This window comes from Anomaloglossus baeobatrachus, chromosome 2 (assembly GCF_048569485.1).
Source record: "Anomaloglossus baeobatrachus isolate aAnoBae1 chromosome 2, aAnoBae1.hap1, whole genome shotgun sequence".
Lineage (NCBI taxonomy): Eukaryota > Metazoa > Chordata > Amphibia > Anura > Aromobatidae > Anomaloglossus > Anomaloglossus baeobatrachus.
In genome coordinates this window covers 41,497,023-41,523,382 of record NC_134354.1, presented here as the reverse complement: position 1 = coordinate 41,523,382, position 26,360 = coordinate 41,497,023, and the positions used below count along the sequence as shown (strand labels likewise).

Sequence of the window (26,360 nt, the reverse complement as noted above, 5' to 3'; positions counted from 1 at the left end):
ACTGGAAAGATGATTATTAGAGTAAATTTTTGCGGTGGGGTTGGAGTATAGGGCCAGGATGGTATCAATAATTTGTTGGTTGAAGCCGAATTTAAGAAGGGTTAATTTTAGATACATCCAATTGATTCTGTCGAAGGCTTTTTCTGCATCAAGAGATATAATCAGGGATGGTATCTTTTTTTCACTTATACGAGAAATCAAATTTAAGATTTTTCTTGTACCATCTGGAGCTTGCCTTCCTTCTATAAATCCCACCTGGTCGTTGTTTACTATTCCCGGCAAAATAGTTTTTAATCTTTCGGCAATCAATTTCGCGTATATTTTAACGTCCGAATTTATAAGCGAGATTGGTCTGTAATTATTTACAGAGTCCAAATCTCCTTTGGTCTTTGGCAAGACAGAAATCGTTGCTTCAAGCATTTCGTCTGGAAATTTGCCCATTATTGCTACTTTGTTGAAAACCTCGGTCAAGTGGGTTGACAGAATATGGGAATATAATTTGTAATATTCATTAGTGAACCCATCTGGCCCCGGAGATTTTTTGTTTTTAAGACCGCTTATTATTTTGTTAATTTCTTCTACAGTGAATGGGGCATTGAGGTTATCAAGATGAGTTTGGGAGAGTCGGGGAAGTTTAATTTTATCAAGAAAATTTTTAATCAAAAGTTCACTTGGCTGGGGAGTATGAGAGTCTTTATTTAGATTATATAATTTAGCGTAAAATTTGGCAAACTCTTCCGAAATTTCTTTGGGATGGGTTATTATTGGACGTCTGATTTTTTTATCTGATGAATTCTTCTTTTTACTCTAAGTTGTGCTAGTTTTCGGGCCATAAGTTTGGAGGGTTTATTTACAGATAAGTAGTAGTTTGAATTCATGGTAAAATTAAAACGTTCGTACTCTTTAAATAATACTTTTTATTAGTTCTATCCTAAGATCTAACATTTTTTTATAAATGGTAGGGGAATTAATATGGGATCCTTGTAACTTACTTTCTTTTTTACTTATTTCTGTCTGTAGATTATATATATTTTCTCTTTGTTTTCTTTTTTGGATAGCCCCCATTTGGATTAAATTACCCCTCATTACTGCCTTATGAGCGTTCCAGATTGTTGTTGGGCAGATTTCATCGGTTATATTCTCTTTAAAATATAGTTTTATTAGTTTTTCAATTTGGGGTTTAAAGGTTGACGAGTTAATCAAAAAGGGGTTACATTTCCATAGAAAATTATTTTGAGGAGAGGGTCCCAGGATCACTTCACACAGGACAGAGGAATGGTCCGAAAATGTTCTAGGATTTATTTCTATTTTCCTGAATTTGGTGATAGAGAGGGAATTACTTAATATGAGATCTATGCGTGAAAAAGAATGATGCGAGTCTGAGTAAAAAGTATATTCCCTGGAGGATGTGTTAAGGCACCTAAATCTATTTAATTTTTTAAAACCGTCACTATCGTCCTCTGCAATTCTTTCTACAGGGGTCACTTTTATATCAATTTTTTTTTGATGTTTGATTAACAGGTGTCTGGAGAGACTATAGGCCGCTTTACATGCTGCGATAATGTGACCGATATTGCCATCGTGCGTACCCGCCCCCATCGGTTGTGCGACACGGGCAAATCTCTGCCCGTGTCGCACAACATCGCCCGGACCCATCACACTACTTACCTTCCCTGCGATGTTGCTGTGACTGGCGAACCGCCTCCTTTCTAAGGGGGCGGTTCGTTCAGTGTCACAGCGACGTCACAACAGCGTCACTGAACCGCCGCCCAATAGAAGCGGAGTGGCGGAGATGAGCGGAACGTAACATCCCTCCCACCTCCTTCCTTCCGCATTATGGCCGGGACACAGGTAAGGAGGGCTTCCCCGTTCCTGCGGTGTCACACGTACCGATGTGTGCTCCCGCAGCAACGAGGAACAACTTCGTTACTGCTGCAGTAACGATATTTGAGAATGGACCCCCATGTCACCGATGAGCGATTTTGCACGTTTTTGCGACGATGCAAAATCGCTCATAGGTGTCACACGCAGCGGCATCGCTAAAGCGACCGGATGTGCGTTACAAATTCCGTGACCCCAACGAGATCACTTGAGCGATGTCGTAGCGTTTAAAGCCGGCTTTAGTTTAAGAAAACCTTTTTTCGTATTGTGCCTGTGGCCATTCATGTGTGACCGCACCGTTTGTGTGGTGCGGCCAACGTACTGAAGACCACAGTCGCAGCTGACCACATAGACTACATGGTCACTGTCACATGTTAGATGTTGATTAATATTAATCATCTCTCCTGTGCTATTTGATGTGATACTATTCTGTTTGTGACTAATAATACCACAACAGGAGCATTTTTTTGATCCACATTTGAAAACGCCCGGGGGTTTCTTTGTGGAGAATTTTGATGCGCTAATAACTGACAAAGGTTTTTTTTAAAACAGTCGGTGCAATAATATTCTTCACCGTTATCCCCCTTTTAAACATAATACCTGGAACCTCTGGTAACCATTTGTTTAAATAAGGAACCATTTTTAAAATTGTCCTGATCAAATTACTACCCTGGTTAAATGCAGTTATAAAAGTAGATTGCCATTTTGTCCCTCTGTGTTCAATTTTTCTTTTGTCATTATTCCCATGTGGATCTACCTGTTGTTCTGTGTTTAACTGAATCAAAGTAGTATTTTCTTTTTCTTTATTTTTTCTTTCCAAACAATCCATCTGTTTTGGGTTTTTTTAGGTTTATCTCAAAGACTTCTGTTACTAATATTTGGGGATATTTTTTATCCAAAAATGTTTTTGTTAAAATTTTGGATTTTTCAATATAATCTGACTCCAATGTATTATTCTTCCGAATTCGGTATTGACTAAACGGTATATTCAGCTAAAACAAAAATCTAATCATCTTCTATCATCCAAGATGACTTCTAACAAATTTAACACTACAAATAGAGCAGGGATAAACACTACTAGTCATATAAAAATGAATATTTCAAAAGCTGAAAAGGGAGCTCTCAGGCAATTAAAAAACAACAATAGTATAGTCATCAGACAAGCTGACAAAGGAGGGGGGGGGGTAATTCAGGATAAAACAACGTATCTGGCTGAGGCATACAATATATTATCAGATCAAAAGTATTACAAAAAACTAGAAACAGACCCAACAAAAATTTTCAATGCAGAATAGAATTTCCTCATAAATGAAACTTATACAAAAAATACCATAAACAAAAAAGAAAGACTTTTTTTGACAAACAAAAAACCCAATAGAGCAACATTTTACCCCTTACCAAAAATTCCCAAAAACACATAGACCCTCCCCAGAAGACCCATAATTTCGGGTATAGGGTCCTTAACAAGTTATTTATCACACTACATTGATTTACACCTGCAAGATCTAGTTACCCAATTACCATCATATCTCAGAGATTCCAACCAGCTAATAACAGAACGCAGCAGCTTAAAGCCACGTCACACTAAGCAACATCGCTAGCAACATCGCTGCTAAGGAACAACTTTTGTCACGTAGGAGCGATGTTGCTAGTGATGTCGCTGTGTGTGACATCCATCAACAACCCAGCCCCTGCTGTGAGGTCGTTGGTTGTTGCTGAATGTCCTGGACCATATTTTAGTTGTTGCTCTCCCGCTGTGAAGCACACATCGCTGTGTGTGACAGCGACAGAGCAACAACTAAATGTGCAGGCAGCAGGAGCCGGCTTCTGCGGACGCTGGTATCCAATGTAAATATCGGCCAACCAAGAAGCCCTTACCTTGGTTACCCGATATTTACCTTCGTTACCAGCATCCGCCGCTCGCACACTGTCAGTGCCGGCTCCCTGCTCCCTGCACACATAGCCACAGTACACATCAGGTAATTAACCCGATGTGTACTGCAGCTAGGAGTGCAGGGAGCCAGCGCTAAGCGGTGTGCGCGGCTCCCTGCTCTCTGCACATATAGCTGCAGTACACATCGGGTAATTAACCCGATGTGTACTGTAGCTAGGAGTGCAGGGAGCCAGCGCTAAGCGGTGTGCGCGGCTCCCTGCTCTCTGCACATATAGCTGCAGTACACATCGGGTAATTAACCCGATGTGTACTGTAAATAGGAGTGCAGGGAGCCAGCGCTAAGCAGTGTGCGCTGGTAACCAAGGTAAATATCGGGTTGGTTACCCGATATTTATCTTAGTTACCAAGCGCAGCATCGCTTCCACACGTTGCTGCTGGCTGGGGGCTGGTCACTGGTTGCTGGTGAGATCTGCCTGTGTGACAGCTCACCAGCAACCCGTGTAGCGACGCTCCAGCAATCCCTGCCAGGTCAGGTTGCTGGTGGGATCGCTGGAGCGTCGCTAGTGTGACATCTCACCAGCGACCTCCTAGCAACTTACCAGCGATCCCTATCAGGTTGTATCGTTGTTGGGATCGCTGGTAAGTTGTTTAGTGTGACTGGGCCTTTAGATTGGAAAAAGGAATATTTATTTATCACACTGGATGTTAAGACTCTATACTCCAACATTGAGCATATGAAAGGTATCCAGGCGGTTTCTCATTATCTAATGGGAATACCAAACATGCCAGCTCCCCAAAGAGACTTTCTTTTAGCGGGGCTAAAATACATTCTGGAGCACAATGTTTTTGAGTTTCAGGACTATTTATATCTGCAGCGGTACGGCACCGAGATGGGGACTCGGAATGCACCAAGTTTCGCTAATCTTTTCATGTAGCGATTCGAGTCCTCATCGCCCCTGAATCCTACAATCTTTAAGGAAAATATATTGCTATACAAACGCTATATAGATGATCTTATTATTTTCTGGAAGGGTTCGGAGGAAGACGCCAACTTACTCATACAGGAGCTTAACAAAAACAGTTGGGGTATTTCCTTTACCCATATCATGAGTAAGGATAAAATTCACTATCTAGACCTTGAAATTAGTCATGCAGACAACAAAATTATAACTAAAACCTTCTTTAAAAAAACTGAATCAAATGGATTTCTTGACTTTCGTAGTGCTCACTATCCTAAATGGAAGCAGAATATACTGTTTAGTCCCCAAAAATTAGTAACAGAAGCCTTTGAGATAAACCTAAAAAAAACCCAGATGGATTGTTTGGAAAGAAAAAATAAAGAAAATACTACTTTGATTCAGTTAAACACAGAACAGGTAGATCCACATGGGAATAATGACAAAAGAAAAATTGAACACAGAGGGACAAAATGGCAATATAATTTTATAAATGCATTTAACCAGGGTAGTAATTTGATCAGGACAATTTTAAAAAAACATTGGCACATTTTAAAAATTGATCTATTTTTAAACAAATGGTAACCAGAAGTTCCAGGTATTACGTTTAAAAGGGGGATATCGGTAAAGACTATTATTGCACCAACTTTTTTAAAAAAACCTTTGTCAGTTTTTAGCGCAGCAAAATTCTCCACACAGAAACCCCCGGGCGTTTTCAAATGTGGATCAAAAAAATGCTCCTGTTGTGGTATTATTAGTCACAAACAGAATAGTATCACATCAAATAGCACAGGAGAGACGATTAATATTAATCAACATCTAACATGTGACAGTGACCATGTAGTCTGTGTGGTCAGCTGCGACTGTGGTCTTCAGTACGTTGGCCGCACCACAAAAACGGTGCGGTCACGCATGAATGGCCACAGGCACAATGCGAAAAAAGGTTTTCTTAAACATAGTCTCTCCAGACACCTGTTAATCAAAATCAAAAAAATTTTGATATAAAAGTGACCCCTGTAGAAAGAATTGCAGAGGACGATAGTGACAGTTTTAAAAAATTAAATAGGAAGGAGTCCTATTGGATTTTTAAGCTGAAAACCTTATACCCAGATGGTTTGAATGATGTGATAGAGAATGTCTAAATGTATATGGATATTTTTTTTTTTCCTTGTCTGTCTCTTTTTTATAAGTGCAATATAACTGGAAGTGATTTTTATATAAGTGCATGAATTTTAAACTATTCTCTAAAGGAAAAAGGAGGGGAAGGGAGAGAGCTAAAAGGGAAAAAAAAAGTGTTCTTAATCTGAATAATTTATTATGTGTTTTATATCACCGCATATTTTAAACACCAAAATTTTCTTTATTAATAATTAGAATTTTTATTCTTTTTCATTCATAATTTGTATCATTCATGCATAGCAGCAATATTTGCTTGCCCCTACACACAATCCATATAAGGATTTCAGCACAAGAACCACCATTTACCTCTTGAGGTTGAGGGATAATCTAATTGGAAGTACACACCCATGTTCCTCATACCCGCCTACATCATACACATAGACAGATCAGTCTATAAATTAGATTTTCTTAATACCAGCAATGTAGACTATACCTGATGAAGGCTTTGTTAGCTGAAACGCGTTGTCAGTAATTGTCCGTTTTTTTATTGAACCTATTAATAAACCCTTGTTCTTGAAGTTTTTGCAAACTTGCACTGATATCCCATTTATCCTCCAGAAGCGCCGAAAGGGATTTTTTATGAGATCATACCAACAAAGTGAATACTACTGATGATGCAGACATAAAGAGGGACACTTTATTACTTCTGAGTCTGACAAACCCCCAAGTTCTAAGTGAAAACCCCCCGACATCAACCAGTCGCCCCCCGTTCAATAAGGGTATAAAATCGCAGTTCTGTCCCCCTATTACACCAGGGAATAATATAGACCTATTCCAATAATTAGTTTTGAAGGATATAGAAGCCTTGAAATATCCTACTTTTGCCGCAAATTTAACTAGAGGTAAAAAATGAGCTTTAGACACACTTAAATCTTGGGATGACATCATAATCCGCAGGGCGGACAAGGGGGGCGCCACTGTCCTGTTACCAAAGGAGGCATATATAACAGAAGCTTTAAAACAACTAAATAATAAAGGGGTTTATTTAAATTTACAAAATGATCCAACATGGGCATTTTCTAATAAATTACGAAGTTTACTAAACAAAAATGTAAGTGCAGGCGTTTTATCTAAAAAAAACTGCAGAAAACGTATTTTTTTCCCATAAAATCGCACTGGTACTACCTTCCAAAAATTCATAAGGACAGCGCCGCCCCCCCTGGCCGCCCTATTGTGTCAGGAATTGGCTGATTAACAAAACCACTTTCTCAATACATTGAATGGCTACTCAAAGCCTTTTTGAAATATATTCCATCCTATCTAAGGGATACTGGGGAATTTATCAAAATGATTGAAAACCATGAATGGCAAGAAACCATTCAACTAGCTTCTCTCGATATTGATAATGATAACTAGAGCATTGAAACAATTTAATCAAGATACATCTTTAATAACCTTCATAGCCGATGCCTTACGTTTTATCCTCCACCACAATGCATTCAAATTTGGCGATAAATTGTTCTTGCAATGCAGGGGTACCGCGATGGGTACCCCTGTAGCTTGCAGTTTTGCAAATTTGTTCCTGGCCATGTTAGAAGAGGACTTAATTTATAGCATGTCTAATCCCTTTCTAAAATTTATAAGGAAATATGCGAGATATGTGGATGATGCTTTTCTGGTGTGGGACGGGAATGAAGAAGATTATAGGGCTTTTGTGAATTATCTAAGTGTCGCGGGCGGGGAGGAGGGTGTCAACGCTGCGCTCTCCCACAGCTCGGGTCCGGCCGCCGCTGCTCTGCGGCTGCTGCTGCTGCTCGGTGGCTCGAGCGATGGGCCGGATCCCGGGGACTCGAGCGGCGCTCCTCGCCCGTGAGTGAAAGGGGGTTTGATTGTTTTGGTGGTGGGGGATCTGGTGATTGTCCGTGACGCCACCCACGGTTGTGTTGATTTTAGTGACACCACCGCTGCTCTGAACGGGGATCCCGGGAGCGGTGACTGGAGCAGCTAGGTTGTTGGTCCTCCCCTCCGTGGGTAGGGGGTTGATGGTCCCGGGGTCCGGTGATGGGGTTGGACAGGGTGTCAGGCGGGTTATGGGGCCTGGAGAGGTGCAGGGACGCGGGGGCAGCGCTGTGCCGTACGGCACTATGGTACTCACTCAGCCTGAGACGTTGACACAGTTCACGGTAAAACACACGGCTGGAAAGACGGTTCCCACGGACGGCTGCTGTTACTTTTCCCCGGTAGTTAACGGTGACTGTCTCTTTCCCTGCACCTAGTACTTCGCTCCCCGGCTTGGATATGGCCCGGAGGAGCCCCTTCTTTGCCCGCAGGCGCTGGCCCTGAGAAACTGGTGCCTTGGCGGTGGCGGTGTCTCTCCCACACGGTTGGACTTTTGCCTTCAATCGGGACTTGGTTGTTTGGAGACCCGGAGGTCCCCTTCACTGACGGATTTGGCAAATTACGGCGACTCCAAGCCTTGCCGGGATCCGAAAGGCCCCTGCCAATGGTGCTGGCCTCACTTTGTGTACCGCTCCGGTACCGCCGGGCCACCACCCGTCCACGGTCCTTTCGGCACCTCTGCTCGGCCACTCCTGCAGACGGTCACCGCCGTCTGCTAACCTTGCTGTCTCTGTCCGGGGCACACACCCGGACGCTCTCAGTCAGTTTTTGCTTGCTCTCCTACCACTTCACTCCTCACACTTTTGCCTCTCAAACTAAACTGTCTGGTTTTCCCGCCTCCAGGACTGTGAACTCCTCGGTGGGTGGAGACCAACCGCCTGGCTCCACCCCCTGGTGTGAACATCAGCCCCTGGAGGAAGGCAACAAGGGTTTCTGGTCTAGCTTTGGTGTACCTAACCGGGGTGTAGAGTGTGGTGGTGTAGTTACCTGTGACCCCTGGCTTGCCCAGGGCGTCACATTCCCCCTTAGCAAAATGCAGACCGTCCGTGGGCTGCCCGTCCAACACCGGTTTTATTTTTCTGAAAAAAAGATAAAAACAATACAAGTAAAATAACATAATCCCATAACGGGAGGCACTTTTCTTAAACGTTACGGTAACAAACGGTTACGGCTTCCGCTCTCACCCACCCAAGTAACCTGGCCCTGATGCTGCCCCTAAGAAACAGGCAGCACCCCTTGACCCCAGTCCTGCACCAAGTTACCCGAGCGGGATCTGTCCTTTCCAGAGGACCCACGTCCATGGGGAGCCCCTGGAACCCCCGGAGGGTAGCCACTGGTTCCTGTGGTGACTGGGCCCCAGCCTGCTCCACTGCGGGCCCTCCCTCCAATCTGCCTCTCCGGAGGCGGCAATGGTTGGAAGCGGTAACAACATTAATTATTTACAACCCACTAACGTTTGTGGTTGCCCTGCAAGTTCACGGGCTTGTCCGTAAGGAGTCCCTTACGCAAAACAACTTTTTCAAACGGTCCCCACGGGGACAACGGTGCTGGCAACGGCCGGTTGCAATCTCGGTAGCAAATCAGGTGACTTTCTTCGGTTTCATTACTTATCATTGGTCAAACTTTCAAAACTTTCAAACTGGTGGTCCCAACGGGGACTGGGACAACGGTGCTCCGCTGCCATCACTCAGAGTCCTCGGCTTCACCTGAGGGAGGGGGTGCGGTGCTCACTCGGGCCTCCTGGCTGTCCCTTAGCTTTGCATCCAGCGCAAACCACCCCCTCTCTCCACAGTGCCGGGTGTACTGAACCAAGTCGCCCGGCATCAGGTTACGACCGGGGTGCTCTTCTGGTAGGTGAGCATTAACATTCCGCCTGGCTATAAACACTTCGGCCTCCAGGCCTGGTTCATAAATGAATCCATAGCCCCGGCGGACATCAAACCGCCTCACCTGCCCCTCGTACAGCGGGCCCCGGACACGAAAAGTTGCCTGACGGAGATTCTCTTTTTCCCGGATTGCACAGGCCACCAGCCTCCTTCTTCCTTTCCCTCTCCTCGATTTCCAGGCCCAACGGTACCGGCTCCCTGTCCCAGTACGGCGCTGCTACGAGCTCCGGCGCACGGGTCGGGCCCCACGAGACATTTTGGACACTGCCCACTGTTAGTGATCTGGGCGGCAGGTCCCGCGGTGTCTTGGCCTTGGACGCCGCCTTGCAGCGGCAACCCGGCGCAACTTCAGCCGAGGTGTGGGGGATGGGCACAGGGGCTTTCCTCTGCTGGGCCTTCTGCACAGAGCGGGCTATCGGCTCCGGCTCGGGGGACTTCTCGGGGGATGCCTCCGGTTCGGGCTTCGGGGCTTTCCACGGCAGCACCTCCTGGCGGCTACCAGCTCCGGCTGCAGGTCGACCCGCCGGGGCGGGCATGCTGGGTATCGCTACCGGTTGCGGTGGCAGCGGGCCTAGTGGCGGGGTCACAGCTTCCGGGACAGGTGGCGAGGGAGGCAGCAGGGTGAGAGGGTTTAGACCGGGTCCCGCAGCCGCGATGACCGGTCCTTCAAGGGCATCGGGGCGTGGGTCACTCACCGTCCCTTCCGCAGCTTCCTCCTCGCGTCTCCGCACGGTCGCTATGACATCCGCCATGTCGGTCTCCCACTCCTTCATGAGGAGCTGCATCTTGACCTGCAGCCTCTGGTAGAGCTGCGCGGTCCGGATCTCCACCCACGCCGCGGTTCCCGGTGCGGGGCCTACGGTGCTTCGGGACGGCATCCACATGTTGCTGGCGGCCTCTCCCAGGAACAAGATGGCTGCAGAGTCCTGGCGTCCCTGCTTTTATAGCCGCGGCCAGTCGCCATTTCGTCCCCCTCAGCCTCTTTCCGGCTCCTCCTCTATCGGGGCGGGGTTTTGGCCTTCGCGCCTCCACTACTCGAGAAGACGCTCGAGCGGGGACTTTTCGCGCCAAAGATGGCGGCTTCTGAAATTTTCCGGCCGGACACCTCCGGCGGTCACACAAGGCGCACTTCCACCAATCGGTAGAACGGTAGGATCCTGTTCGTGATGCCAAGTTGTCGCGGGCGGGGAGGAGGGTGTCAACGCTGCGCTCTCCCACGGCTCTGGTCCGGCCGCCGCTGCTCTGCGGCTGCTGCTGCTGCTCAGTGGCTCGAGCGATGGGCCGGATCCCGGGGACTCGAGCGGCGCTCCTCGCCCGTGAGTGAAAGGAGGTTTGATTGTTTTGGTGGTGGGGATCTGGTGATTATCCGTGACGCCACCCACGGTTGTGGTGATTTTAGTGACACCACCGCTGCTCTGAACGGGGATCCCGGGAGCGGTGACTGGAGCAGCTAGGTTGTTGGTCCTCCCCTCCGTGGGTAGGGGGTTGATGGTCCCGGGGTCCAGTGATGGGGTTGGACAGGGTGTCAGGCGGGTTATGGGGCCTGGAGAGGTGCAGGGACGCGGGGGCAGCGCTGTGCCGTACGGCACTGTGGTACTCACTCAGCCTGAGACGTTGACACAGTTCACGGTAAAACACACAGCTGGAAAGACGGTTCCCACGGACGGCTGCTGTTACTTTTCCCCGGTAGTTAACGGTGACTGTCTCTTTCCCTGCACCTAGTACTTCGGATGGTAGCGATGGGTTCCCACCGGTAACCCGCTCCCCGGCTTGGATATGGGCCGGAGGAGCCCCTTCTTTGCCCGCAGGCGCTGGCCCTGAGAAACTGGTGCCTTGGCGGTGGCGGTGTCTCTCCCACACGGTTGGACTTTTGCCTTCAATCGGGACTTGGTTGTTTGGAGACCCGGAGGTCCCCTTCACTGACGGATTTGGCAAATTACGGCGACTCCAAGCCTTGCCGGGATCCGAAAGGCCCCTGCCAATGGTGCTGGCCTCACTTTGTGTACCGCCGGACCACCACCCGTCCACGGTCCTTTCGGCACCTCTGCTCGGCCATTCCTGCAGACGGTCACCGCCGTCTGCTAACCTTGCTGTCTCTGTCCGGTGCACACACCCGGACGCTCTCAGTCAGTTTTTGCTTGCTCTCCTACCACTTCACTCCTCACACTTTTGCCTCTCAAACTAAACTGTCTGGTTTTCCCGCCTCCAGGACTGTGAACTCCTCGGTGGGTGGAGACCAACCGCCTGGCTCCACCCCCTGGTGTGAACATCAGCCCCTGGAGTAAGGCAACAAGGGTTTCTGGTCTAGCTTTGGTGTACCTAACCGGGGTGTAGGGGTGTGGTGGTGTAGTTACCTGTGACCCCTGGCTTGCCCAGGGCGTCACATAAGTGTTACCAACTCTTATAATATGCTCTTCACATACAATTATGGGGGCAAAGAGCTAGAATTTTTAGATGTCAAATTGACTATTCAAGAGCATAAGTTGGTGAGAGAAATTTATAGGAAGCCGACTGCGGTAAATGCCCTCCTGCACTTCAATAGTGCACACTTATCCCACACCAGAATGGCACTCCCCTATGGACAATTCCTTAGGCTAATAAAGATTACTAATAGTCTGAAAAAACTGCAGGAACAAGCAGGTGAATTGAAAACGCGACTAAGTGAACGGGGTTACCCTGCGGTGATAATTAAGCAGTCTTATGAAAAGGCAATGTCAAAAAAACTAATAAATAAAAAAATGCAATCTACAACATCAGATCCCTTAAAAATTAAAAGATGTGTCATTAATTTCAAATACACACTCCTATTTGATCTGATCAAATCCAGTATCAGAAAAAACTGGCATCTTATTAAAAAAGCAAATACGTTGTGTATGTGATCCTCTGCCCCTGCCATAGCTTTTATATCGTAAAAACTATGACGACTATATGTTAGATTCCGAGAGCATTTTAAATCTATTACTTCAGGGGTCGGCTCTCCCCGCTTAATAAAACATATCAGAGACTGTCATACACAGTAACCCTGATTGTTTAAAATTTGCAGGTATATTAAGGGTTAAACCCCATTCAATAGGAGAAGATATCCATAGACTCCTGCTTCAAAAAGAATCTCGAATAATAATGGATCTAAAAGCTCTCGGCCCCCTAGGTCTAGACGAGGAAAGGGACCTAGCAGTTTTCTTCTTGCTCACTATGTTTCTAGACTAAAAAGGTGATAATTTATAGCCATACGTTAGTTGCAATATAAAAAATAGAGAAGAATTTTGACAAGTCCTTTTTTGTTTTTAATGTTTCCAGTAATGTGTATTTTACACCTGTTTTTAATTCACATAATGCCGTGGGATCCACGTTTCCCTTTATAGGTGTGGCCTCCCATTGCAGTCACTACAGGACCCGCCGAAGCACACATTATGCAAAACGACCAGCCGCCGTCCTACCCCATTTGTCTCCCCTCACCCCCCTATGCTGTACCCGATCTACATATAACTTAAAAAATAAAAATACCACGAATGAAGAAATATATATATATATGTCCACCTCCTGATATATATGTCCCTTTCTTTGTATATATGTCCCCATTTTGGTATATATGTCCCATCCTGGGCCCCTGCTGCTATATACATCCCCATCCTGGGCACCTTCTGGTATATACAGTGCCTATAACTGCAGTAAAAGAGGGTGGAATCTGCTCTCCTGAGTGTGATGTCACCTCTCCTTCCCATTCTGGGTTTCCAGAGGGGTAAGGAAAGATGAAGTTTAGGATCACAGTGCGGAGCCATTTTGTTGGTGACTGCAAAGTGATCTTAATATGTGTAAAGTGTCACTAAATATAGCTGGCATAGTGCCCCACTGGCATACACTGTGGGTTCCACAAAGATGGCGGTGATCTCCTCCCTTTGCTGTGATCTGGACAGCCCAGGGGGTATGTCCAACTCACAGCAGGGAGTCCTCATTGTTATAGAATAGGGTCGTAGAGCGATTATCATACCCAATGTACTGAGAGCTGCCATAAATAAGGTGAGTAACTGTCGTTACTCCAAGATGGCAGCCCCCAGTGTTTCAGTAAAAATATAATTCAATAAAAACTAAATAAACAGTGAATTTAATTTTGTATTAAAATTATTGATTCCATAATCACTTTTATTAATACATCTGATATCTGTTTGTGCTTGTAACTATTACTGTGCAGAATTATTAGGCAACTTAATAAAATCCAAATATATTCCCATCTCACTTGTTTATTTTCACAAGGTAAACCAATATAACTGCACAAAATTTAGAAATAAACATTTCTGACATGCAAAAACAAAAAGAAAAATCAGTCTGAAGATATTTCTTGGCCCAGTCTTGACATTTAATCTTATCTTTCTTGTTTAAAGGTGGTCGTTTTTCAGCCTTCCTTACCTTGGCCATGTCCCTGAGTATGGCACACCTTGTGCTTTTTGATACATTTTGCCAAAGGAAAGGAAGTTGCCTAATAATTAAGCACCCCTTATATAGGGTGTTGATGTCATTACACCGCACCCCTCCTCATTACAGAGATGCACATCACCTGATTTACTTAATTGGTAGTTGGCTCTCAGCCTATACAGCTTGGAGTATGACAACATGTATAAAAATTATCAAGTGATCAAAATACTCATTTGCCTAATAATTCTGCACACAGTGTACAGTGGAACCTCGGTTTACCAGTAACTTGTTGTGCGAGTATTTCACTATACGAGCAAAGCTTGCTGTAAATTTGTAACTCAGTTTATGACCAAGTTTTGCTGTATGAGCAAATACTCACCGCACACACTTCCGGTTCCATACTTTAACCGTGCTCTGACCCGCTCTTGCAGTCCGCACAAACACGCACGCGCACACACATATTATGCTCACCCTACCTTCCGTTTCATCGCCGGCCTCATTGTTCTTGTAGTTCGCCGGTACAGGATGTGTATCGGGTAACCATCGCGACAGTGCTCTGGCTGCGGAAGCTCCGGCATCGGTCGCAGTTGTTACTCGATTCACATCATGTACCAGTGAACTACAAGAACTATGAGGCCGGCGATGGAACGGAAGGTAAGGTGAGCATAGTATGTGTGTGTGCATGTGTTTGTGTGTGGTTGTGCATGTGTGGAATGGCACAATAGGGGACCAGGATGGGGCATTGCACAAGTTGTGGAACGAATTGTCTGAGCTTGCATTATTTCCTATGGGAAATTTTCCTTTGCTAGACGAGTACCTTGGTTTACAAGCACACTCCCAGAACGGATTGTTCTCGTAAACCAAGGTTCCACTGTATATCATTTAGGTTTTTGGTATAGTATACTCATGGAATTTTAAATGTTTTTAATGTTTGGTTCATTTGATGAGGGGTTTTTTTCGCTCTAATAAAGATTTACTTTGTATTTATATCTTTATGTGGTGATCCCATTTTCGTAGTACGCTTTTTTCTCTTCCATTATTTACCAGGTTTGGGCTCCGAGTCTCACTTTGGCTTGTGAGACTCTGGAGATTAAATGTGTTTTCTTTCTTTTATGTGTATCAAGGGTTAATGTCAGTTTTCATTGCCAGTAGCGTCTCATTCCTTTCCTCAGGTACTTACGGTTTGTGACCACTCTTATCCCCTATATATGGTCACACCGCCCTGTAGAGGACGCGGGTTCTACTGAATCCTCAATCTGAGACTTAGCGTTGAGGTGGAAGGAGCTGCTGGAGCCGTTGCTGTCTGAAGCGGTGTAGGCTGTAGTCCTGGTTTCTGACTGCAGCCAAGAAGTTGTAGTTTAACCTTTCTTTATTTCTCTGTTTGTCTTCCTTCCCTTCTTGTGGTTTTAGTGCAGCGGTGGGACTAGTGTTGCTCGACGGCCATCTCACTAGTGAGTGTGAGCTCAGGGCTTTGCAAGGGCATTAGATATCCTGCTTGGCGGCAGGTGAAATAACCCATATAGGGCTAGCTAGAGAGTGCAGGGTCAGCCAGATGAGTAGAGGAGGTATCCATCCTCCCACTCCCTAACTGCCGTGCCCACGGCTGTTAAAGTGTCCCCGGTGAGTTTCGTGGTGCAGTGGACAGTAGTCGGTCCGTGTGCGTCTGTTGCGCCGTGCGCCGGACATCCCCTGGTCTGTGCGTGACAGAAATGTAGTATAGTTCTTCTGATTCACTATGTCGCTTCCCTCATGTTCAGGGCATTGCAGGCTGCTATATAGAATTAGTGTGGGTAGGAGGTGCTGCACTTTACACTTTGTGCAGTAACAGGATCTATCACAATCTTTTTTTATTATTTTTTCCCATTTGTCTATTGAGCAATGATTGAGACTGTAAGTGTGAGCCGCTATCGATAAACAGCAGCTGCTTTACCTGTCTGATAGTAGTGCTGCGCATCCCTGTGCTCGCTGCTGTATAGCAATGGGTACATAGACGACATACCAAGATAGCGCTACTTTGTTAACCCCTAGATGCTGCTACCTATACTAGCCACGGCTTCTAAATGGTTAGACTGGGATCTAATGCAATTGCGAAACTCTGATGAGAAACAAAGGCCCCAGGACTGTCATGGCTGTATTTTCGGCTGGGATGAAGTCAGTGTCAAGAGATTATCAGCTTATTACTGTCAGGATCTAATGCCTTATTATACTAAGCAAACCCATCTGCACTTTATTGTATAGGACGGCAGCTCCCCCGGACCGATCATCCTGCAGGAGACGGTGGTGGTCGATCCAGAGGTCCATACATGTACACTAATGGAAGAAGCTGAACAGAGGGCAGTAGTCAAAGCCATATACCTGGTAGCCAATGGAAGTGTCACCTTTGGATTCGACGGGTGTATAGTATGGAAATCTGAGGAGTGAAGGTGGGTTTATACTGAGGTGTTACTCCCTGGCTGAGCTTGTATGAATAAACACAATAATAGGAGACATTTTTCAAAACTGTTGCCAAGAATAGTAACCGATAGTCAGGAGCTCAGCCGTGACGTGTACCTGCACTTTACACTTTTATCTATAATAATTGGGATTTCTGTACCTGTAACCACTTGAAACTATAACATTTATATCATATTTCTTTTGCCCAAATGAAAATCCACCCTAAACAGCAGGAAAGCATTTCTTCCTTCCTTCACCCCTCCAAAAACAGATTAAAAATTGACCAAAAAGTTTGATGTAACCCAAAATTGTACCAATGAAAAGTGGATACGTGTTATCACCACATTACATGCACCCTGTGCTCTTAAGGGGTGGATGTAAAATACTTATCCACGAACATATAAAATAAATTGCTACTACTACTAGCACATGATGGTGAATGGTTTTGTTTATTGCTGGTTAATGTCCTTTTAGGTTCCTCTCTGCCACTAGTGATGTGAGCTCCACCGAGGGCAAAGGACTACAAGTTGCCATTGTTGTGTTTATCCATCGGTACTCAGGAGAGGAAAAACCCCCTGTGGGGGAAACCTCTAGGGAACCATGACCTAAGGATAAGTGCCCTTCCCTGGGGGCACGAGGCAACATGTCATCCAGAAATGCTGGTCCGCGGTCATATTAGTGACTCCTGGTAGGATTTTCATGGTCTCCAGCTTCTCCTTGTATTCAGACACTGCAGATGCAGCAATAACCCCTAGCCCTGATTATGGCAGGGCAGAGGAGTGGATATGGCTACACTACAGGTCACGGCCCTCAGGACACTCCTAGTGCTGATGGAATAGAAACGGGTGAACAGCAGTTCTCAGGCTGTTCACTTCCAGGGTTTTATCCTCCTCCAGATCCTGTGGAAGGCGTCCTTCACAATAGTGCCAAATGTCCTGTCGGGAGAGATAATAGGTTAGAAAGAATCCTTATATCGGAATAAGACACATGAATTGGGACTGTCCTAAAGGGATAACGTGTAAGCGGCAGTCAGTAAGAGGTCTCCACACTACACTCTGCTGACAGATTCATAGGATAAGAAATGAGCCTCAAAAAGTCCCTCCCTATCCCCATCCCATTTACACTGACTCACCTCCGATGGGGTTTTACAGGCCTTTGATTAGATATTACAGGTTTTGGTATTGATTCTATGACCTTCCATCCTTCATTGGCAAATGTGAATCCACAGAACAGGTTTTGACCTGTTTCGGCTATTGGTGTATTGTTAGCTTCAGTAAAGCACAGGACGTCTTTCATTGTATCAGATGTCATCACTGGTGGCTGCGGAAAGAAGATACAAGAGTGAGAGCGTTCATAAAGAAGAAACAACAGAAATGTACTACTGCCACCATCTTTTCTGGGTCATTTACTTACAGGGGGTAGCTGGAATGAAGGGAACTCTGTGGCTTCCTCTATATCTGTCCAGTTGATCTCCATAAAGAATGGATGATCTCTGATGTTCTCCACAAATTTCTGCCGACTTTCTGCTGACTTATCCAAGAGCTGGGAACATATAATGAAGATGATTATTGAGTCTCCAGTCATCTTCCATTGTGTATTTCATTACATATATTCGCTGTATTACTGAGATGTGTCTTTATACTCACCCCATTAATGATGGCTTTGAGTTGGGGGTCCATTTCATTTGGGAAGACAGGGTCATCATTGATTATTGCTTTAAGGGCCCTACCAATTTTCCCTCGATAGAATGGATGTCTGCCAGTAGCCATCATGTATATCACCAGACCAGCAGAGAACCAGTCCACTGCCGTGTTGTAGGGCTTGTTTTGAAGAATCTGTAAAGACATGAAAAATACAATAAGAACATTGTCCAACCAGCAGAAGACATGAAGATGTCCAGCCTTGTATATCAGTGATCCCTCAGGGACATGTAGATGATTCCTCACCTCAGGAGCCATGTATAAACGAGTCCCGGCCCAACCTGAAGTCTTGGTATCGCCAAAGATGTTCATCACTGCAAGACCGAAATCAGCGATCTTCAAGTGACCGGTGCTGTCCAGTAAAATGTTGTCCGGTTTTATGTCTCTGGAAAGAGTTTAAAAAATACCATAATGCAATTATTATATTAGCCGGGCTGATAACGTTTTAGGGCCTGAGATATCAAATGTCTACAGGGGGTATTAGGATGAGGGTATAAGAGTATATATACCAGGTCTACAGAGAAGACGTACTGCACCTACCTGTGTATGATGCCTCTGGAGTGGAGAAACTGCAGCCCACAGATCAGCTCAGCAGCAAGAAATCTAATGAGAAATAAAACAACAGAAAATGATCAACATCCATCATTTCATGAAACTAAACTGAGGCGAATAATGACGTAAAGCCATTTGAGCCTGACAACCATCATCTTCATGTAAAGACAGCCTGGACTGGGTGCCCCAAAGGGGTTCAAGGGACGGCAACATAACTAAGGAGGAAAAATATACCTCATAACAATGACTATACAAATTTGAGGACACGGAAGCTCACAATGGGGTCTAACTGTGCCTAGCACTTACTCTATAGCAGGGGAGAAGAACCTCCGGCCCGCGGGCCATATGCGGCCCGTGGCGACTTTGTATGCGGGCCCCGGGCACATTCCCGGGGACCGCTGTGCTCTGGCGGCAGCCGCGCTTTTCCCGGCTGCTGGCCCTTTAAATCCCACTGCCTGATGACCTGAGAGTAGATGCTAGAATGTATGGGCTCTATCCAGATCCTGACTTCCAGGACCTGACTGCAGCCTATACATTCTAGGCTTAACCACGACCTGTGCTAGTGTGCTCTGGTGGGCGGGGTAAGCAGCACGCTGCGATAAAGTCACAGAAGAGCTGCAGTAGATTTACCAGCCTCCCGGACCTGTGTTGTGCTGTGTGACTCCTCCCCCACCCCAGAACTGTGAGTGCTCAACCCATCGCTGCTACCCCCGCTCAGTGCTGTGTACCCCCTAGTGCAGTGTGTACCCCCAGTGCTATGTACCCACTAGTACAGTGTGTACCCCCTAATGCTGTGTGAACCCCCAGTGCTGTGTACCCCCTAGTACAGGGTGTACCCCTTAATGCTGTGTGTACTCCCCAGTTCTGTAACCCCTAGTAGTGTGTACCCCCTAATGCTGTGTACCCCCCAGTACTGTGTACCCCCTAGTACAGTGTGTACCCCCAGTGCTATGTACCCCCTAGTACACTGTGTACCGCCTCAGTGCTGTGTAACCCCTTCACTGCTGTCCATGCCTCCCTAGTGCTGTCTGTACCCCCTGGGTGATGTCTGTGCTCCCCCAGTGCTGTCCGCACCACCTAATGCTGTCCATGCTGCCACCAGTGCTGTCCATGCCACGGTCAGTGCTGTCTGTGCCCCCGTATGCTGTCCGTGCTCCCCAGTGCTGTGTGCCATCCCTCAGTACTGTGTACCCTCCAGTGGTCTGTATTCACCACTGCTGTCTATGCCCCCCAGTCCGTGCCCTCCTGGTGATTTCTATGCTTCCCCAGTCCTGTCTGTGTCTCCCTAGTGATGCCACCTTGTGCTGTCCGTGCTGCTCCCTATTGCTGTCCGTGCTTCCTCCTAGTGCAGTCCGTGCTTCCTCCTAGTGCAGTCCGTGCTGCCTCCTAGTGCAGTCCGTGCTGCCTCCGAGTGCAGTCCGTGCTGCCTCCGAGTACAGGCCGTGCTGCCTCCGAGTGCAGGCCGTGCTGCCTCCGAGTGCAGTCCGTGCTGCCTCCGAGTGCAGTCCGTGCTGCCTAGAAGTGCAGTCCGCGCTGCCTCCGAGTGCAGTCCGCGCTGCCTCCGAGTGCAGTCCGCGCTGCCTCCGAGTGCAGTCCGCGCTGCCTCCGAGTGCAGTCCGCGCTGCCTCCGAGTGCAGTCCGCGCTGCCTCCGAGTGCAGTCCGCGCTGCCTCCGAGTGCAGTCCGCGCTGCCTCCGAGTGCAGTCCGCGCTGCCTCCGAGTGCAGTCCGCGCTGCCTCCGAGTGCAGTCCGCGCTGCCTCCGAGTGCAGTCCGCGCTGCCTCCGAGTGCAGTCCGCGCTGCCTCCGAGTGCAGTCCGCGCTGCCTCCGAGTGCAGTCCGTGCTGCCACCTAGTGCTGTCTGTGCTGCCACCTAGTGCTGTCCGTGTTGCCACATAGTGCTGTCCGTGCTGCCACCTAGTGCTGTCCGTGCTGCCACCTAGTGCTGTCTGTGCTGCCACCTAGTGCTGTCCGTGCTGCCACCTAGTGTTGTCATTGTCCACAGTCGTGTCTGTGCCATCGCCAGGGCTGACCATGCCCCCCTAGTGATGTATATGCCCCAGCCCCTCCTGTGATGTATACGCCTCAGCCCCTCCTGTGACATATATCCCCAGCCCCTCCTGTGATGTATATGCCTCAGCCCCTCCTGTGACATATATCCCCAGCCCCTCCTGTGATGTATGCGCCTCAGCCCCTCCTGTGACATATATCCCCAGCAGCTGTGAGAAACAAGATGATCAATATCATCGAACATCACAGCCGCACCAAAGAAGCAGCTCCAGCCACCACACTAGGGGTGAGTTAATTAATCGTTTGACCAAATATACCAGGGTACTTTTCAAGTTGATAATTTTGTGCGGCCCCCAAAGGTTAGTAGGAAATTCCAAATGGCCCCCGGCAGTATAAAGGTTCCCCACCCCTGCTCTATAGCATATACCTAAAACAGGAGGACCAGAGTACTTAATTGTGCAAAGAATAACAAAGTTGAAATGGGACAGAGAGATGGTTAAATAGCCATAGGGTATGAATAGCCTAATACGGGCGTCACATGGGACAATATTTTGGGCGATATGTCGGCGGGGTCACGTCGTAAGTGATGCACATCCAGCATCGTTTGATATATCGTAGCGTGTGACAGCTACAAGCGACGGTGAACGAGGAAAAATACTCACCTTATCGTTGCTCGTTGACATGTTGCTCAGTTTCAAAAAGTCGTTTATTCTTCTCTGCGCCGCTTGTTCATCGTTCCCGAGGCAGCACACATCGCTCCGTGTCACACTCCGGGAACGATGAACACAGCTTATCTGTGTCCCGCAATGCGGAAGGAAGGAGGTGGGCAGGATGTTTACGTCCCGGTCATCTCCGCCCCTCCACTTCTGTTGGGCGGCCGCTGTGTGACGTCGCTGTGACGCTGAACGTCCCTCCCACTTCAGTAAGTGGATGTTCGCTGCCCACAGCGAGGTCGTCCGGCAGATAAGTACGTGTGACGGGGGTTAAACGACTTTGTGAGCCACGGGCAACTAATTGCCCGTGGCGCACAAACGACGGGGGCGAGTGCGATCGCACGACATATCGCCCCGTGTGACGCCCGCATAAGCCAATGAAGGATGTATCCTATAGGCTGTATAATGCATAAGTATATCATGTATAAACATTAGCCAATGATGAATGTATCCTGTAGGCTTATATCATGCATGAGAACATCAAAGAAGTCATGAATTGTTGTATTATGCCATCACTGAAACAATAGTCACTGGTATGGGGGCTTATCTTTATGGGGATCCCCCTTTTCCTGGGACATGTAGTGCTTTTACATAAAGCACTGCCTGTCTTTCAGTGACTATTGTTATTGTCACATTTGTATTTTACTGACTATATCAGTTTATATTTCCAGGAAATATCCATTATAGCCTATTGGGTTTTTGCACAATTGTGATTTTTGGCATAATACAACAATTCATAACTTCTTTGATGTTCTCATGCATGATATAATCCATCATTGGTAAATGTTTATACATGATATACTTATGCATGATACAACCTATAGAATACATCCTTCATTGGCTTAGGCTATTCATTTCCTGAGGCTATTTAGCCATCTCTCTGTCCCATTTCAAGGGTTATTTTCCCCATATTTATGGTGTTTTTAATGGTTATATATTATGGCCATTTTTTTTCTTTTGTGTGACTTGTATTTTTGTGCATCAATAAACTTTGTTATTCTTTGCATAACTAAAGAGGGATTAAGGTGTAGTGCATTTTATGCAGGGAAAAATGGGACTTCAGGACAAATCAGGGTTGCCTTCCTTTCAGTTAGGGGGTGTCGTTGGATCCGCATTATAGTGGCAGAATGGGTGAGAAGTTCGTGTCTCATCTTTGGAGTGGGGCGGCGGTAGTGGCTGCTGGTCTGGGGTCTGGGGGGCTCTTAAGGTGCGTACAATTGGTTGGGCTCAGTTGGCTAGTTATGTATGGTATGGCAAACTTTGTGGCATATGGGTCGTTTGGTTTGTACCCCGAAGTCGGAGGTGTGTCCTGTTACTTTATGTATTTGGAACCCCCCCTTTTGGGGTGGGGGCGTTTTAGCACGTTGGTAAAATTAAATAATTCCCTTCAGGCCGGTGCTTGGCTTGATGGACAGCAGGTCAATGTTCCCAGGGAGGAGGGGAAACTTCAGTGTATGGTAATGGCCCTGAAGTGGGTATTTGAGGACTGGTGCTATCACGTAGGTTGGATGGACCACTGGATGTTTTGGTACTGCACATGGGTGAGATGTTCTTGGACCAGGGTGTCCAGGGACTTGATCCATGACATCAAGCTTGTCTGCCTTGGGCCCTTGTCTTCCCGCCCGGGTATTGTGCTCGTGTGGTCGGATATAGTGGCTCACTTGTTCTGGAGGTATGCACAGTTGGGTGACAGGGCACGTTTTTTAAAAAACTACCACAGGGGTGGAGCAGTGATGCGGCACTGGGTTTTGGAGTCTCTATCTGGTGAGTTGTGAGGTTCAATGGAGTTCATTTGAGCCCATTTGGTATTGCCATCGAGATATTGGCGTACTTGGGGGGCCATGGTGAAGGCCCTGGTTGATCTTTGGTGGCGGGACTCGCACTTACAAGGTATCATACAAGCTCGCTGTGGCAGAAAGGAGGGGGGTATTTGAAGTCGGTGGATTGCACAAAAAGCGGAGGGTAACCCAGTGCAGGAACGGGTTACCCCTGGTGGTGCAATGGTATAGTTGGTTAAGGTGGGTCCCTGTTGTGCTGAGTCTCAGCAGAATATGTTAATTTGGGTCCCTGTTTGGCTGGGTTCCAGCGGGACATTGGTTGGGCCACACTCGGCTGGATGTCCTTGAGCCGGTGTGGTGCGGCTGAGGGCACGTGGTGGAGCTGGGGTTGCAATCATGTAGAACCGGACTCTTCACTTACCCCCCCCTCCTTTGCTGGTAGTTTTATGGAGTTATTACTATGTTTATGGAAGATATGTTACTGATTGTTTGTTGTTAATAAACGGGGCTGTTGTGGCCTTTTACATCCAATGTCACACAGTCTTTGTGTCTTATTTTAGTTTACGAAATTGGAAAAGGTGCTTTTTTGGTCTAGGGCTAGTTTAGCAATGCAAAGCCGTCAGATAGTCTTTCCTAAGTCATATATCCATGTTCTGTCTTACCTGGTGGCTGAAATGGGAAATGGGGCATTGGTTGACATGATGTCTAGAAGGTCTCCTCTGCTGAGATATTCCATGACGTAGAATAAGTAGTCCTGTGATAAAGCAGGGGAGATAATAGGTGTTACTGGTATAGTCTAGATATGGGGCACTGGTGGTAATGTTATAATACATGTAATACTATGGTAATGTCCTAGAAGAACATTGAATGGCCAAATGGCCAGGCATTCATAGAATATATAGAAGGCTCAGGGCTGTTAGATTGTGAGCCTTTTACATAGCTACATAGGTTGAAAAAAGACCTTGGTTCATGTAGTTCAAACTTCCTCCACCAATTATACATTTTGTAACTAAATCATTTATAACCGACAATGTTGTGTGCACTAAGGAAATCATCGAATCCAGATATAAAAGTTGTGATAGTGTCAGCCATTGCTACCTCTTGTGGTTTGGCATTACAGTGTGAATGCTCTAACTGTAAAGATCTTTTTCCTATTTAGCTGCCATAATCACCTTTCTTCCACTCACAGAGAGTGCCCCTAGTCCTTAGTATTGTCTTTGGAAGGAATAAGTCATGTTCCAGTCTTTTGTATTCATGCATATAAATGAAATCTCCTGTGAGAAGTCTTATTTTATAAGCTAAACAAATCCAACTTTTCCACCTCTCATCATATGGGAGTCCTCCATTCCTTGCAATAATCTAGTTGCTGCCTTTGAACAGACTCTAACTTCTGAACATCATTTTTAAAATGTGGAGCCCAAAAGTGAATCCCATATTCCAGATGTGGCCTTACAAGTGATATATATAGGGGTAACTATAGAGGGGTACGTATAGGAGTACTTATGGAGGGATTACCTGGGACTGGAAGGTGGCAAAAGCCCGAGTAATGAATGGACTCTTCCTAGTCATCTCCAGGACCTGTCGTTCTATCAGGATCTTGTCTCTTGATATATTAAGTAGGAGCCTCTTCTTCACCATCTTCACTGCCACTTGTTGTTGGGAGGCCTTATGTGTGGCCAACATGACCTGGAGGATACAAAGCATTAGAACTGGAGGAAAGGCCCGTCCTGCCATGAGACGTGACGAGAAGATGTGAAGCAGTCATGTTCCTAGGGTCATATTACTGCTCCACATCACACATGAGGAAGACGTCACCACAATTCCTAATACTTACTTTACCAAATCCGCCCTCTCCAAGGATTTTATGGAAGGTGAAGCTCTCCAGTCCAGTCACAATGATGGGAGATTCAGCCGGGGTTGTCCCTGATGGAGAGAGGAGAAATAAGATGTATTATTCCTGTATAATTCTAATGTGGCCTCCTATAGCAATTACAACATGGGGTAGAACAATATTAGAAGGTATCAAAGAGAAAAGGCACAAGAATCATAATAGGTGGGGTATTCTAAAGGTTCATAATCCCATCAATTACTACATTGGGGCTATTGGCTCTCGGGGTCTTATTTCTGTACTCACCTGACAGCTGCTCAGTGTCAGCTTTGGGGGACCCACTGGATCCATCATCAGCTTTGTCCCCCATCGCTTCTCCCCTTTTCCTCTTGCTCTCGATACTCTCTTGTATCGGGCTTCCAGGTCTTTTTGCAGCCTTGATAAGGCTTTGGTTGGTGCCATCTTTTTCATCCTCTGATGTTTCCGTTCTCCTTTTTTTTGGCACCTCATCTATGCTTTCTCCCTTTCTCTTCCTCAAACTCTCCATATTCAGCTCAGGTTCAGCTTTGGGGGAGACGCTGGATTCATCATCAGCTTTGTCCCCCATCGCTTGTCCCCTTTTCCTCTTGCTCTCGATACTCTGCTGTATCGGGCTTCCAGGTCTCTTTGGAGCCTTGATAAGGTTTTGGTTGGTGCCATCTTTATCACCCTCTGATGTTTCTATTTTCCTTTTTTTTGGCACCTCTTCTATGCTCTCTCTCTTTCTCTTCCTTAAACTCTCCATATTCAGATCCATAGATGAAATTCTGGGCTGAGGAAGGTCCTGTCCACTCTGGAGCGCTCTCGGATGGCTCCTGGAACTACTCCTCTAACAGGCCTTCTATTATTCGGTATTATATTTTATATAACACTAAAATTTGCTAAGCGCAAGTAAAAATCGCCTTCACCCACTAAGTGATGAAAACAAATGGACGATAGTCAGGCTGCAGCGACATTCTGATGACTGTTCTATGACATCACAAAGGGATCACATTCTATAGGTCACATGACATCACAAAGGGACCAAAGTCAAAGGTCAAGTGACATCACCGACAGACCAGTGACATCGTCTGTCACTACAGGTGAACTTGCAGTAGAATATCTGTCTTCCTCCAGCTTTTCCCTCTTTCCATAGATGTATATGAGCACCAACTGTCATTACCTAGCTCAGTAATGGCAAAATCTGTACACAATAGGACTCAAAGTCATCAAGGAGTTTTTGACAGAGTTTTGATGTTAAAATTCTTAAAATGTAACAAATGTTT

The 26,360-nt window shown here is 46.4% G+C and overlaps 1 protein-coding gene across 1 annotated transcript; it reads right to left on the bottom strand.

The window, feature by feature from the left end:
- Nucleotides 1–17,879: 17,879 nt before the first annotated feature.
- Nucleotides 17,880–25,992, bottom strand: LOC142286355 (protein kinase C delta type-like). Its single transcript, XM_075333350.1, has 7 exons — nt 25,363–25,992; nt 25,063–25,151; nt 24,744–24,914; nt 23,891–23,982; nt 18,425–18,563; nt 18,125–18,313; nt 17,880–18,020 (listed from the first exon to the last, which is right to left on the bottom strand). Exons 1-7 carry the CDS (start codon nt 25,850–25,852, stop codon nt 17,880–17,882), a joined length of 1,311 nt encoding a protein of 436 aa, XP_075189465.1. The 5' UTR covers nt 25,853–25,992.
- Between the last annotated feature and the right edge of the window lie 368 nt (nt 25,993–26,360).

Bases quoted from the DNA above. Each gene is read 5' to 3' on its own strand.
- LOC142286355 (XM_075333350.1), bottom strand. From the start codon at position 25,852: ATGGATCTGAATATGGAGAGTTTAAGGAAGAGAAAGAGAGAGAGCATA. The intron at 25,152-25,362 runs GTGAGTACAGAA...TCTCTCCATCAG, and splicing joins TGACACTGAGCAGCTGTCAG to GGACAACCCCGGCTGAATCT. The intron at 24,915-25,062 runs GTAAGTATTAGG...TGTATCCTCCAG, and splicing joins GAGAGGGCGGATTTGGTAAA to GTCATGTTGGCCACACATAA.